General features: G+C 38.9%; 1 protein-coding gene across 3 annotated transcripts in view; it reads right to left on the bottom strand.

Annotated features, from left to right (window-relative positions):
* Window positions 1–281: 281 nt before the first annotated feature.
* The window catches only part of SMAD9 (SMAD family member 9), an 81,786-nt gene continuing 66,785 nt past the window's right edge, over window positions 282–15,282 (bottom strand). For all 3 annotated transcript variants that reach the window (XM_074330010.1, XM_074330012.1, XM_074330011.1), the window contains 2 exons: window positions 11,746–12,002; window positions 282–3,765 (listed from right to left, as the gene is read on the bottom strand). In XM_074330010.1, coding sequence (XP_074186111.1) covers window positions 3,622–3,765; window positions 11,746–12,002 — 401 coding nt within the window. In that variant the 3' untranslated portion in view covers window positions 282–3,621. The remainder of the gene's footprint in view (window positions 3,766–11,745; window positions 12,003–15,282) is intronic.

The raw sequence follows: 15,282 nt of genomic DNA, 5'->3' as shown, positions 1-15,282 counted from the left end.
ACAACTTGACTTGGAGAAAAGTCCTGGAAGTGCACACTGTTCCCCAATAAAGTCCTGTTCCCCTTCCCCAATAAAATATTAAAAAACAACAACAACAACAACAAAAAACTTAAAAAAAAAAAATTAAAAAAATAAAATAAAACCATTACCTAATTTCTCTATAGCATGTTGGACTTTAAAAACATTCTATTTTCAAAATGAGATGGCTTAAGATCATCCTAAGGACCCACATGCAATGAATCCTGCTATGATGTTCACAGGGAACAATGAGCCAAAAGACATACAGGTACAGTATCTTTATTATAAACAATCAGGTAACTGTGCATTTGATGGATAGTTGAAGCCTAGGTATTATCATCAAAGGCATTACTTAAATAGAAGTAGTTTGTTTTTTGTTTTGTTTTACACTAATTTGAACTTACGCTTAACATTTGCCAGATCACCTAATCTTGCCATACAATTCAGCTGTTAAATTATAACACAAAAAGACAAAATTTGGAATGCATGTTATATTTTGCTTTATTTACTGAATATACACAGCAAATATTCAGGACACATTAAAGTTAAGCAGGTGCTGAAAGTCAGGGAAGTGATACTTATAAAATGCTTGTGTTGTTATGGGATATTCAGTTCCTCAGAAGACAAAGAAAGGGGGATTCTAAATGCTAGGTTGTAGCCCAGCTTTTCCTGATTTATACTGAGTGTCAACACACAGAAACCCTAAAGTGAATGTGTACAACAATGACATCTTTATAGTTCCAAAGCACTGGCAGATACTAAAATATCATCTAACTAAAACTTTCACATCTCAATTTTTTAAGAAGAAAAAATAAAAAACAGGCTTGCACAACAGGATCAACGTCCTGGGCCTTGAGAGCAGCCAAAACGTTATGATTCTCTATTGTACAACCCTTGTCCGTGGCGACCTTGAACATGTTTGGCATCGCTGATGGATTGAATGGCTCAGCACGTCCATTTTGCTAGTTATCCTACAGAAGAATGCCATTACTTTTTTTTTTTTGGATTGTCTACATCAAGGAATGAATGGGAATAAATACTGCACTACAACTTTGACATCTCTTACCAGCAAAAATTAAAAAAAAAAAAAAAAAAAAGGCTGATTAAAATGTGACTATGTTACAATGACCGAAGGGTTAACTTCTCATCAATTCCAAAACCTCTGAATTTCATACATATCGTAATAATAAAGGCTTTTGGTGAGACATGACTGATGATGATGATGCGTATGTACCATTTTAATCATTTATTTTTCAAAGAAATAATTCAGGTCTACTGGAATATTTTGTCCTGGTTTCGCAACGCTCGATGAAAATCCTATTTTTTAAATGTCATTTATAAACAACCAGTTCTGATTAATTCTGTAAAGGTGGAAGATTACCAGAGAATAATTTTGATCAAGAAATCTGTGTTTGATCTCTGCAGCAGAAACCACGTGTCCTTGCTGCTCTCTCCTGGAATGATACTCGCATGAGGAAGACTCACCACATTAATGCCTTTTCCAAGAAAAGGGGAGATGGAGAATCATTGGAAAATAGAAGCAAGGGGAGGAAGAAAAACAACTTTAGGACAATCCAGAAGAAAAGTAGCATTTATCCAAGGAAGTTTTCACCCATTACCTGATTGCTCAGAAGAGAAGGGAAATAAATTTCAAGATACAGATAATTAAGAAGTCAATTATATATGTTTCGAGCTAAGGAAAGATCACGTACTTTGTTTCATTATACAAGTTCTGAAACATGAAAATGTCTACACAAGCAGCTTTACTCTAAGACTCTCAGCACCAGAGGGCTGAGGTTGTCTCTCTACACTGGATTGCACAGTACCTATCACTGTACCTGGCACATACGAGTGCACAATACATAGTTGATGAACCAATAAACTACAGGGTTTTCTAAACACTAAATGGGTCACTTAGTTTTCATGTGAAATGTAATAATTATTTTCTGTTGTATATATGAAAGTTTCTATTAGATAACACTAGTCATTACAACATGTGACAGTAGTAGCTCACTCATATATCTTTTTCATATGATCATTTCTACCTTGAATACAATTTAATGAGAAACAACTACTATGTGCACTAATGCTAGAAAGAGTTGACACAGAATGTATAAATGAAAAAACCTCTTGAATTACTGAAGTACCTTCTGTTACAAGCATAATTACCTTCTTAAATTACACACTTTTAAGAGGGTGTAAAATATTTTTCCAAGCAATACTGTGTTTTATGGGTGGGAATTATATATACATACATGAGATTACCTATAAATTTGGGGGATTGTCCTCTCTTTATCATCCAAGGGTAAAGAAGAACAGGTTTTTAACATTGCGTATTTTTAAATGTGCTATTATTCAGTACCACTGTTCCCCAGAAATTACAGAGATTATGAAATTAGTATCATTTTACTTGGGAAGTTATTTCCAGGTATGAGACTTAAGCTTTATTAAGAGGCTACAAGATTTGACCAGTAGATAATTTATTCAATAGAGACACTAAGTTAAATAATTCATAAATTTGATCCTAACAGTGTATCTTTTCTCAAAAGTCATCACTACTGTTTTAGCAACCTGTAAATCGTTACTATTTGCCAACAGGTGAGGAAAATATGGCAAAAGGGGGCCCTCACCAGGAGACTTTTAATGTGGGAATGTGAGAAGACGTAAGTAAACATCTGATTATTTTTGTCCAACCCTCTGATTTTACCTGCTTCTTCCCCACATGGGACTTAACACTCGTGGGCTCAGAGCTCACTGTGGGGACTCAGAAGTCTGCAGGACTGCCCACAGGAGTAACCAGGAAAACGGGCCTGGTTTCCCATGTGGGCAGCAGGAGTCCCTGGGAGATTCCTGGGCTAAGTTCTTGTCTCATCTTGCGAGTTGGGAATATAACTCATTTCATGCTATTTTCATATTTATCTTGCCACATTAAAATCAGAATTTTTTTTTTTACAGTGGTAGGTATGAGGCAACATGACTTCAGCTTCACAGTTTAAGTCTGTTTAAAAGGTACCGTTAATATCAGCACAATAGTCCAGCTAGAGTTATTTCAACTTCAGAAAGAAAATAAAGCTTATGTGGCTTATCTTACATAATTGATTGTGTAAGCTTGATTTTTTTTCTTGCCAATAGCACTAAAAGTGAGATCATTTAAATTATATGGGTTTGATTGCTTTGTTTTACCTACAAGTGTTATTTGCTCTAGTGCTGCTAGTACCTGATTTTTGCTATATAAACAGTTTTCATGTTTTTCAGGTCGGCCACACAATATGCCTTATAATGACATGGCTGACTAACGCTGCCTTTCATTCTGCTGACACCCTCAAATACTGTTGACACAGTTGCCTTTCATGTTTCTTCTAACAAAAGAAGCTACTGCTTCTTACGTCATAGGCACGAAAAACTTGCTTTTCTAATAGCATTGTACTGACATCAGGTTAACTAGAAAGCACAAAACAAATGGTGATAAAATAGATGAATAGTATATATTAGATGTATTTACACATGTACTTAGACACATCACTTAGTTGCAAATCTGAAATGATATAAGCCACTGCCTGCAATAGCGTCTATCCTACAGAAATGTGGATTAAGACATGACTATTAAGACACTGAAGAAATCGGGTTGTGTGGAGAGCCCATCTGAGTCAGAACTTTGTCCAACCACTGCAGTGGACCGTGAAGATGAATCTCAATCCAGCAAGGTGTGCTTGTGACATCCTGGCGATGATACTCAGCTCCCCAACCCTGAAAAGCAAGAGTGGAGCCAAGAGTGATTGTGCCAGACTTTCCAGCCAGCTTCCAGAGGCGCGAGACAGAGCTTAGTGGACACAGAGCCCACGCACCAGAACAGTTCCCAAGACTCATGAAAGAACATGAACTCCACCTTCCTGTAAGTACATGGCATCTTTTGTATGAACCAGACCCTCTAAGATGCCTTCCCTCTGGGTCCACAACTAAATACATGGATCTAGAGGTAGTCTGGGCTCCAGTCACGTCAGAAACACTGCCAAATCATATTCCCTTCCACAAGGAAAGAAACTTGACCTTACATTCACCCACTTAATGCTGAAGACAGTGTTTTGTACAAAATGTTACTACAGACCACGGATGGATCTGAAAACTGTAAAAAGAGAACTGGAAAGTAGTCTTGATTATTCAGGATTGATTAACAAAGCTTGTTTCTCCTCTCGCTTTCTGGCTCACTTTTGGCAATTTCCCATTTATTACCATTCATAGGAGAGGCAGTAAACAAACAAATGTACATTTTCCTCTATACATTATACATCAATGAAAAGTTATTTTAAAAATGAAGCTAGATCCAGTCAAGCAAATTAGTTTTGTTACTGGGAACACTGGTTCTCTGTGGAGTTATTTAAAAATTTGGTTTCAAACAATAATGCTACCTGACCACACTTTACATTCCTGACCAGGAACCTTTGATGCCACCTGGAAAGTGTAGTACCTTACTCCCCCAGTCCCTTCGCTCTCCCATTCTGCCCCCTCCCCGCCCCAAATGACTACCTCACCTACTTCCCCAGCCTGCTTACAACAGACAATCTTCTTTCCTATTTTAATTAGAGAAATAAAATAATCACAAGAGAATTTCCACAGCGCCTGCACCCACAGACTTGGTCTTTCCATCTCTTACCATAGACTATCTCTGTTTCCAAATAAGCCAGTCCATCCACTTGTGCACTGGAGACAGCATTCCAGAAAATCGCTCTGTTCTTTCAGGCAATCTTTTGCTTTCTATTGGATCATTCCCATCAATGTACAAACATGCTGAAATACATATCTCCTATCTCCAACATACTTCTCGTGACCCTGCTGCCCCCACAGATTACTGCCCTATGTCTTTGATTCCCTTTCTAGCAAATACCCTCAAAGCGTCATCGCACTGGTTCCTTCCCTTCTCCACCATCTGTTAATGTTGAAGTGTCCCAGGGCTCCACCCTAGAATCCCTTATCGTCTCTGTTTAAATTCAAACTGTTGGTGATCGCATCCAGGCTCCTGGAGTTCAATACTGTCCATGCGCTGACAATTCCTAAATTTACATCTCCACCCAGCCCTCTCTCCCCAAGTCCGGACTTACACATCTAACTGCCTACTCAGCATCTCCGCTCGGATGTGTGACAGACATCTCAAAGTTATTCTCACTAAAACTGACTTTTAATCTTGTATCAAAACCTCATCTACCTGCATCTTCTCCATCTTGGTTGAAGGCAAATTCATCTAACTCCTCTCTTTTCCTCATACCCCACATCAAATCTAGCTTCACAATCCAGAACGCTTCCCCTTCTCACAGCTTCTACCGGAACTCTCCTAGTGGGAACAACCGTCATCTCATCTGACTATTGCAACAGTCTTCCCACTGGTCTCTCCACTTCCAACCTTGCCTGCATAATATCTGTTCTCCACACAGCAACCAGAGTGATCCTTTAAAATCCTAAGTCAGATCATGAAAATCCTCTGCTCAAGTCCCTGCAATAGTTCCCCTTCTCTTTAGAGTAAAAGCCCAAACCCTCGCAGTGGCTGACAAAGCACTGACCTGGTTCGTTGCTACTGCTGTGATCACATCCCCACCTTCACGGTGTGCCAGTGACAGTGGCTTCTAAACTGCTACAAATTCCCAGGCATGCTCTTGCCTCTCGCTGTAGGGCTTGCTCTCCCCTGTGCATCTACTGCTCTCCCTTCAGATATCTCTATGACTACCGCCTGATCTCCTGCGAGTCTTTGCTGATGTGTCACCTCAATGAGGACTCCCCTGCCCACATTTTAAAACCTGCAATCTACCCCCACCCAGCACTCCACTTCCCTTTACCCTGCTCTACATTTTCTCTTTCCATTCAACCTCTTTATTATAACTTGTTTATTGTCTCTCTCCCTCCTAGAATACAGATTCCCCGAGGGCAGAGGTCTTTAAGTAACCATTGATGTATTCCAATGCCTAGAGTGGCGCCTGGCCTGGTACATGGTAGGTGTTCAATAAATACTTGTTGACTGACTGAATGAGTCCTAGAATTAGTAAAAATTAGAGCTGAAAGAGACCCTAAAGATGAACTAGTCCATTACCCCACAGTAGTAGCCACTGCTGTTTAGTCATCTATAATTTATTTTTATTTTCAAAAGTTCTAATAATTTGTTTTACTCAACCCAATATAGTCAAAGTGTTATATTAACATGTAATCAATATGAAATTATTAATAAGACATTTTATACTCTTTTCATCTGTACTGTCTTTTCATGAACATATAACGTATCAGTTTTAGATATGCCACATAATGATTTGATACACCAGGGGTGCCAAAAAATGTATACAAGTGGACACTTTGATCAACGTTGCTCAAGCAGTAGAGTTCGCCATAATCAGAGTATCTGGACGCTGATGATAACCACTTTGAGCACCTCTTATAATTTTAATACAGTTTTCTTAAAATGTATACACATTTTTTTGGCACCCTCTGTGTGCATGTATGTGTGTGTGTGTGTGTGTATACAGAGGGTGCCAAAAAATGTATACACATTTTAAGAAAGGAAAAAACTGCATTAATTGTAATACTCAGTATATACTGATAACAAAAGATGAATACAAGTCACGTTTCACTTCTGCAATTACAAGAGGTGCTCATAGTGGTAACAATCAGCATCCAGACACTTCTGATTATGGCAAACTACTGCTTAAGCATAGATAACATCTCCTAAAATGTGTATACATTTTATTTGGCGCCCCCGGTACATATAGCAAAGTGATTATTACCACAGTAAGTTTAGTTAAGATAGTACCTAAACTAAACTATAGTACCTCCTATAGTTACACATTTCTTTTCATGTGATGATAACTTTTAAATTTCTTTTAACTGATCACCTGTAGTTATATTTGCTAAGGATTTAGTTTTCAAAAAGTCCCTACAATATTCCTAGTAGTTTGTTTTCTGTGAATTGTCCAGATTTATGATTTAAATGTTGTACATCTGATCAATATATCTAGTTGGTTTTAGGAAAATCAGATTTCTATGCAACCATATATTATAGTGAAATTATTATCTCTGAGATGTTGGCATTTCATTCTAATTTTAAAAACACAGACCTGGAAAAAAATAACTGTACAAGTCAAATGATGGCTCAGTAATGGCAATTTAATGCCCTCTGCTGGCTCTAAGGTATCAGAACATTTGAAAAAAATTCCAGGTATTTGTTAATTGTTTTACAATGTAAAAATGCTTTTTAAAGCTTACCAGTAAATTTGAATAAAACTGTTTTGTCATCATGAGGGAGAAATAGTTTCAAGAAGCTATTTATTAAATTGGAAACTGTATTCTTGAATATTTTTTTAAATAATTACTAAAATTATAAGTACAATGAAAACATAATTTGAGTATGAAAAATAGGACAATGATTTTTCATGGTAAATTTAAAGGACTAATAAGTTTTACTTTGAAAAAATCTACAAGCCATAGTGATTCCTTGGATGGATATGTGACAATGTGAAAACTGTGTCACTTATGCCCAGATAGTTTGATAAATAAACTAAGACTTTGAAATATTAGAATTACTTGCAGTCACTTTGCAAGAGATGAAATAGCAGATAATGAAACTGAGGCCTTTAGCTTCAATGTGCAAATCCAGTTGTAACTTCCTCAGTGCTCCAACATTCACATCAACTTAAACAAGATCTAACTTGAGAAATTCAATAAATATTCACAAACAGAACATCAGTGCTCTTTCAGAATTAATCATACCCAACATAATGTTTCTATCCTAATTTGTTTAGACTTTTATGACAGCACTTAATTTATAGTATCTTATATTAGAGTCAATTCTTTTTTGTAGCTTATTTATAAATATTATCTCCTCCATTTACCTGTATGCTTTCTAAGTGTAAGAATATCTAATTTCGTTCAGGCAAGTACACTGACATTTATTGAATGACAGTTCTCCGCAATTTGAGGGATAGAAAAATCTCTGTAGCATCAAGTCCTTTAAAAGTATTACTGTCATTAAGATAGTGGAGTAGGTTAATGCTATTCTTACATCCTTTCATGACCACATCAAAATTATAACTAAACTACAGAACAATCATCATTGAGAATCACCTGAAGCTATCTGACCCAAAGCCCTACAACTAAGGACATACAGAAGAAGCCACCTCTAGACTGGGAGGAGGGGCAGAGATGCAAAATGGGCTGGTCCCATACCTGTGTGTGACCATTAAAAATTGAGAGGGATATCTCAGCTGCAGAGATCCCCTCTGGTGGAGTAAGGGGTCCAGCTCCACACCAGGCGACCCAGCCCAGTGTTTCAATTTCGGGAAGAGAAGTCCCCATAACTTCTGGCTATGAAAACCAGTGGAGATTGTGGCTGAGTGAGACAGAGGGTGGCTGTACTCCCAGGCACTCCTCTTAAAGGGACAATACACAGACTTACCCACCGATGGAATCACTGGATCTAAGCTCCAATGTTAGGGCAACAACTAGAGAGGCAACAGAGACATACAGGGGGAAAACTGAGTTGTCTGGCGTCAGGGTGAGGCTGAGGGAGCAGCTTTCTCCCAGACGGAGGAGCTTGCGGAAGCCATTGTTTTTTTGTTGAGCCCTCTCCTTTCCCGATGTGCAGTAACAGATGATCACCATATCTGAATCTCCATCAACCTAGCTAATACTGTTCGTTCACCCCACCCTGGTGATTCTGAGACCTTGCCCCACCCAACTTTTGGGCAAACCCAAGCTGTTTCCAGTGGTTTTTCTGTACAAACAGCCTGCATTGGCTCATGCTGCAGACTTTCATAAAATCTCTCAAAGTTTCACAAAACCCAAACAAGCAGCATCCAGCTTCAGCACGTCCTGTACCTCTGGCTGAGCAGCCTTAAGACTGGCACTAGTGACAGCCAGCATTGGTTCATGGTTTGGCCTCTTGAGGCCCCTCTAAGCACAGTGCAGGTGGTGGCCATCTGTGGATTGCTTATGGCTCATTGTGGGTGGCCCCAGGCAGGGCACAGGCTGTGGCTGAACTTGAAATGCAGTGGGTCTCCTCCCAAGAGGCTCTGGGGCTGGCACACCCCATAGCCAGCTTCCAACTGAGTTGGAGCATCACCTACCTATCTTCAAGGACGACATACCCAAACAGCAGACTGGGTTGGCACCAGAGCCCTGCTAAAGCGAATCTTGCTCTGTAGGGTCAGCCCCCCCACCACATCAACTCCACTGTAGTCACTGCCCGTTCTCACAACCAATGAGCCTAAGGGTCAATCCCTCCTATTGACTTGCAAATGGCAATCAAGGCTCAACTATAACAGAAGGACACACACAACCCACACAAGGGAAACACTTGGAGCACCCAGCTCTGGGACCAGGAAGACTGCCACTGGACCTCACAGAACACCGACTCTATAAGGCCACTCTACTAAGACCAGGAAACATAGCAACTCTACCTAATATATACGAACAAACACAGAGAAGCAGCCAAATGGGGAGACAAAGAAACATGTCCTAAATAAAAGAACAGCACAAAGCTCCAAAAAAAGAACTAAAGAAAATGTAGACAAGCAATCTACCAGATGCAGAGTTCAAAACACTGGTTATAAGGATACTTCATGATCTCAGTGAGAACTTAAACAAAGAGATAGGAAACATAAAAAAGAACCAGTCAGAAATAAAGAATACAACAATGGAAATGAAGAATATATTAGAGGGAATCAACAGATTAGATGAAGCAGAGGATCAATGAAGCAATGATTTAGATGATAAGGTAGCAGAAAACACCCAAACAGAACACCAAAAACAACAAGGAATCCAAAAAAATTAGGACAGTTTAAGGGGCCTCTGGAACAACATCAAGCGTACCAACATTCGCATAATAGGCATACTAGGAGAAGAGAGACAGCAAGGAATTGAAAAGCTATTTGAAGAAATACTGACAAAAAACTTCCATAACTTGGCAAAGGAAATAGATATTCAAACCCAGGAAGCACAGAGTCCCAAACAAGATGAACCCAAAGAAACCCACACCAAGATACATCATAATTAAAATGCAAAAGGTTAAATAAAAAGAGAGAATCTTCAAAGGAGCAATAGAAAAGCAGTTAGTTACCTACAAGGGAGCTCCCATAAGACTGTCAGTTATTTCTCAACAGAAACTTTGCAGGCCAGGAGGGATTGGCACAAAATATTCAAAGTGATGAAAAGCGAAGATCTATAACCAAGATCCAGGAAAGCTATCATTTAAAATCAAAGGACCAATAAAGAGCTTCCCAGACAAGAAAAAGCTAAAGGGGTTCATCACCACCAAACCAGTATTACAAGAAATGTTAGAGGGACTTCTTTAAGATGAAAAAAAAAATCAATATTATGACTAATAAAATGGCAATAACTATATAACTATCAACGATTACTTTAAATGTAAATGGATTAAATGCTCCAATCAACAGAGTGGTTGAATGGATAAGACAACAAAACCCTTACATATGCTACCTACAAGAGACTCACTTCAAATCTAAAGACACACACAGCCTGAAAGTAAAGGGATGGAAAAAGATATTTCATGAAAATGAAAACAAACAAAAAATCTGGGGTAGCAATACTTATCTCAAACAAAATAGGCTTCAAAACAAAGGCTATAACAAGAGACAAAGAAGGACCCAGTCATCCCACTTCTAGGTGTTTGTCTGAAGAAACCCAAAATGCTACATCAAGGGGATGTGCTCAACCATATGTTCACTGAAGCATTATGTACAATAGCCAAGATATGAAGGCAACCTGGGTGTACCTGAATAGATCAATGAACAAAGAAGAGATGGTACATATATACAATGAAATATTACTCAGCCAAAAAAAAAAAAAAATGAAATCTTGCCATTGCCACATGATGGACCTAGAGGGTATTGTACTGAGTGTAGTAAGTCAGACAGAGGAAGACAAATGTCATATGATTTCACTTATAAATGGAATCTAAAAAACAAAATAAATAAACAAACAAAACAGAAACAAACTTATACATGCAGAGAACATTTTGATGGTTGCCAGATGCATTGGGGCATTGGGGTGGGTGAGAAAAGGGAAGGGATTGAGAAGTACAAATTGGTTGTTAATTAGTAGTCTTGGGGAATGTAGGTTATAGCATAAGGAATATAGTCAATAATACTATAATAACAATGTATGGTATCAGATGTGCACTAGATTTATTGGGGTGATAAGTGAAAGGGGATTGAGGAACAGAGTGAAAAAAGTGACGGAATTAAAAAATACAAATTGGTAGTTATAAAATCGTCATGTGGATGTAAAGTAAAGCCTAGGGAATATAGTCAATAATGTAATAACTATGTATAGTGCCAGGTGTGTACTAGACTAGTCAGGGGGATCACTTTGCAAATTATATAAATTATATAAATGTCGAACCACTATGCTGTGCACCTGAAATTAACATAAAGTAATACTGAATGTCAAAATAAAAGTATGAGTGTCACTTTATCTTATGCATTAAAAAAAAAAATCAGGTCACTACCTTAACTTGCTTTTCCTCCAAAAGTATTATGCTTAAGAATTTTCTAATAATTGCTAACCAGGAGAACTCATACTCATAGAGAAGCTCTTCCTAAAGACAATTACATAGACTTGCAAAAAAAATTGTTGTCTACCTGAACTGGCTGTATAACTGCAACATCTACCAAAGAGTGCTTTTGGTTTTGTTTTCCATTTTGCGTCTTACAATCTGGGACAAGCACTCCTTACCTTAACAAAACTCATCCGGATAGTGCACATCTTAGTTAGCTCATAGACGACTTCAAATCCATGGTGAACTGACTGAGCAAGTAGCTGAGCAAAGAGCTGGTTGTTGAAGACCTTGAGGCTGCAGCCACTGGGGATCTTGCAGACTGTGGCTGGGTGGAAGCCATGTTGATAGTTGCAGTTCCGGCTCTGAACAAAGATGCTGCTGTCACTCACACACTCGGCATAAACCTCTCCCCCGACGTAATATAAATGCACACCTATGAGGCAAAAACAGTCTTCAAACACCAGCACCACCTTTAGCTCAGATGCAACACCATTCTCTTCTAACTGACCTCTGTAACCACAAAAGATGTGACTATCAACTGTGAGGTTAATTTTAATTATCACCAATAGAATAGTAGGATGTGTGACCCAAATGCTGACTCGTTTTCATTATAATCTGTGTTTTTTCCATGAGTCCATTTAAGAGTAGATTGCAACCCATGTTTATAATCGTTGCCAAGAACAAATAAGTGGGCTCTCATATATGTACTACTCCTTCCATTACTTTCTCAATCTCACGCTCATTCATTCTAAAAGCAAGAGCTCATAACAGCAGATACAAAATAAACACATGATGCAGAAAACATCAAATAGTCCTTCAGACATATATATAAATAAAAAGATTAATACTGGACATAGGTAGAAAATGCTACTTATGTGTATATACTAAACTCACTTCAGAGGAAACAATGAAGTTTAAATTTTATTTTGCCAATTATAAATCCACTTCTCAATAAATACCTCAAAGAGACCTAATTCATTTTAAAGCTTATCACCTACTAATATAGATCACAGACATAAGCCTTTTTTTTATTTATGAACAATGAAATTCTTGCCACATTTTCAGATATAGACAATCAAAATGTAGCTTGTTACTTCATCTCACATTCTTGGAGTTAAAAGGCAAAACTGAGCATCCTGAGAACGCTGCTGCTCACACTACTTTTATTCCAAATTAAATTTGAGTTGATTCTTTCCCTCCAAATGTCTGGGTTTGAGATTCAACAGAAATTTATAGCAAGGGACTGGGGTTAGATAAAATGAAGAAGTTCTAGTCCAGTGAGTATTAAACACCAGAATAGTTTCCCTCCAACCTTTTAGCGGAAGCAAAATTCGCCACTACTTGTTGTCAACATGATTGTAAATACAATCACCCTGCAGTTACAAGGTGTTCGTAGAAATGAACCGGAATATACATCCAGTGATATATTTTGGATCTCCTCAAAATGAAAATACAAAATGTTAAATAGAATTTATAGACCTCTGGGGTTCTGAGACCCAAATTTGCATAAGTTTGCATTTAGGAGCCATTGCTGAGATAGCCGCTCAGTTTTCTTGTCAGGTTCTAAGTAGCACTGGAGGCATTTTATGTGACTACCTGCCACCGTTTTTGTTTCCCATTCCCAACTTCTTTCCCTTAATACAATTTTAGAAAAGAATAATTTTCAGGATTATGTATTCCAATCACATCACTTGGAAGAAATTGATCTAGAGCCATATAGGTAAAGCACAGCTCTTGATACTCAGGCCAAGGTTTCTGCTTCCCTTCCCAGATCAGAGGTCTCCTGCCCTTCTCTCAGCCTCTCCCTTTCCTTTCTCATTTCCATTATTCACTCTCCCTGAATGGCCTGGGGTCTGATACCCATGGCCCAGGCCCTGAGGGGTAGGCAGAAGGATGGTCCTCATTGGCTGGGACAGAGTTACTTGGCGGGACTGACATGTTAGAGGTGAGGAAGGGGTACCACGAAACCCTGTGAACTCCCAGGGGAGGGCCTGCCTCTGTGGTGCTTGTGATGTTTCAAAAGCCGGGTAGCAGCAGGGAGTGAAACAGCCAGACAGTGGGGCTGCTAAGTGTTTAGCGTGTATTTGATTTGAATGACCTTCAAATATATAATCCTCCCAAACCTATTAAGTAGAATAGATAAGATTTCTTATCTGACCAGTCTTTATTTAGGGAATGATTTTCAATCCTGTTAGTCTTATCGGAAACCATAGCACAGTTGGCAGAATAACAAAGCAGAGAGGAGCCTGGGAAGTAGGTGGTAGCCTAGCATCCTGAACCAGCAGAGGGACAGAGCCAAGGGGATGAGCATGTGGAAACCTGGGCGGGCTCTGCGTACCAGGATAAGGATGGAATTCAACCCAAACGGGAAGGAGGCAGGCTTTGGCTAGAGACAGCAGCATCTAAAAAAAGGGTCAAGTAGGCAAGTGATTTTATTTGTAGTCATATGATAGGCCAAAATGGTGGCTTTAAACCATATGTACAGAGAGTACCAAAAAAAATGTATACATATTTTAAGAAAGGAAAAATACTATTAAAGTTGTAATACAATGAATGACGTTAGCGTTCTTTTGATTAACACCATCTTTTGAGCAAACGTCACACACACGTTGCTACTGTAATTCAATTCAACTTCGAAAAGTAACACATAGATAACATCTCTTAAAATGTGTACACTTTTTGGCACCCCCAGTATTAGATTCTAGGTCGCCATAGAGATCAGTAGCAGTAAGGATAAATGACCAAAGCAAGTGCTATCTGAGATGACGAAGAGAACCGAGGCAGTGTAGTCTTCAGACAAGTTCTAACCGCACCTTGGACTACCTCTCTTCTTGGGACGCATCTTACTTTATCTGAGCTTTCCTTTTGTGTGTGACTGCCAGCCACCTGTCATGAGATTAGGGACTTGGGGGTCCTGTATTGTGCGTAATTAGGACCGGACACATCTTGGTTGGATTTGGATCTGCTGTGTCTGGCTGCAAGTGTGCTCCCTTTTAGTCCCCTTGCCTTAAATGACAGAGCGGAAACTGGGAGGCGAGCAGGTTAATTAGGCTGCTGGGAGGGTTCCGATGCTCTGGAATCTACTAAGAGTCAGAGGAGGAAGTCAGTGTCCCAAAGTGGAAGGAATGTGAATGGATCCCGTCCTGACTGGGAGCGAGGGAAAAATAGCACTGCAGAAAGCAGATTTCTTTACCCCACCGCCCACTCAGACTGAGGCCTTTCCCCTCTCCTTATAAAACACCCTAAACTTACTTGCACCAACTCAACACCTTCCCTGGACCTTGCAACGGACCTGCCCCTTGCCCTCTTTTCTGCACAACTATTTTAAAATCTGGCTAATTATCAGGATCATCTGGAGGTTTACAAAAGTGCATATTTCTGTGTGTAATGATATTTTCAGAAATTCTTTATGTAAGTAGACATGTACTCAAATATATGGGAGAAAGGGTAGGAAGTTTGAGATGGCCTTTAAAATACTCTCGTAGAAATATTATGGAGGATAGAGGAAAAGCATGGCACAGAACATGACTCATTACTGAAGCTGGAGATGATAATATGAAGATTCATTACACGACATTGGGCTTTTGTGTATATTTGAAATTTTCCAAAATAAAAAATGTTTTAATCAATCAATAAAAAGTAAATAAAAGTACAGATTTCCAGATGCACACCAGGGCTTTGGTTCAGGGGATGTAGGTGGGCCCTTCACAGGG

This window comes from Rhinolophus sinicus, linkage group LG04 (assembly GCF_036562045.2).
Source record: "Rhinolophus sinicus isolate RSC01 linkage group LG04, ASM3656204v1, whole genome shotgun sequence".
Lineage (NCBI taxonomy): Eukaryota > Metazoa > Chordata > Mammalia > Chiroptera > Rhinolophidae > Rhinolophus > Rhinolophus sinicus.
The sequence above is the reverse complement of the archived record's forward strand: the minus strand, read 5'-3'. Positions and strand labels throughout refer to the sequence as shown.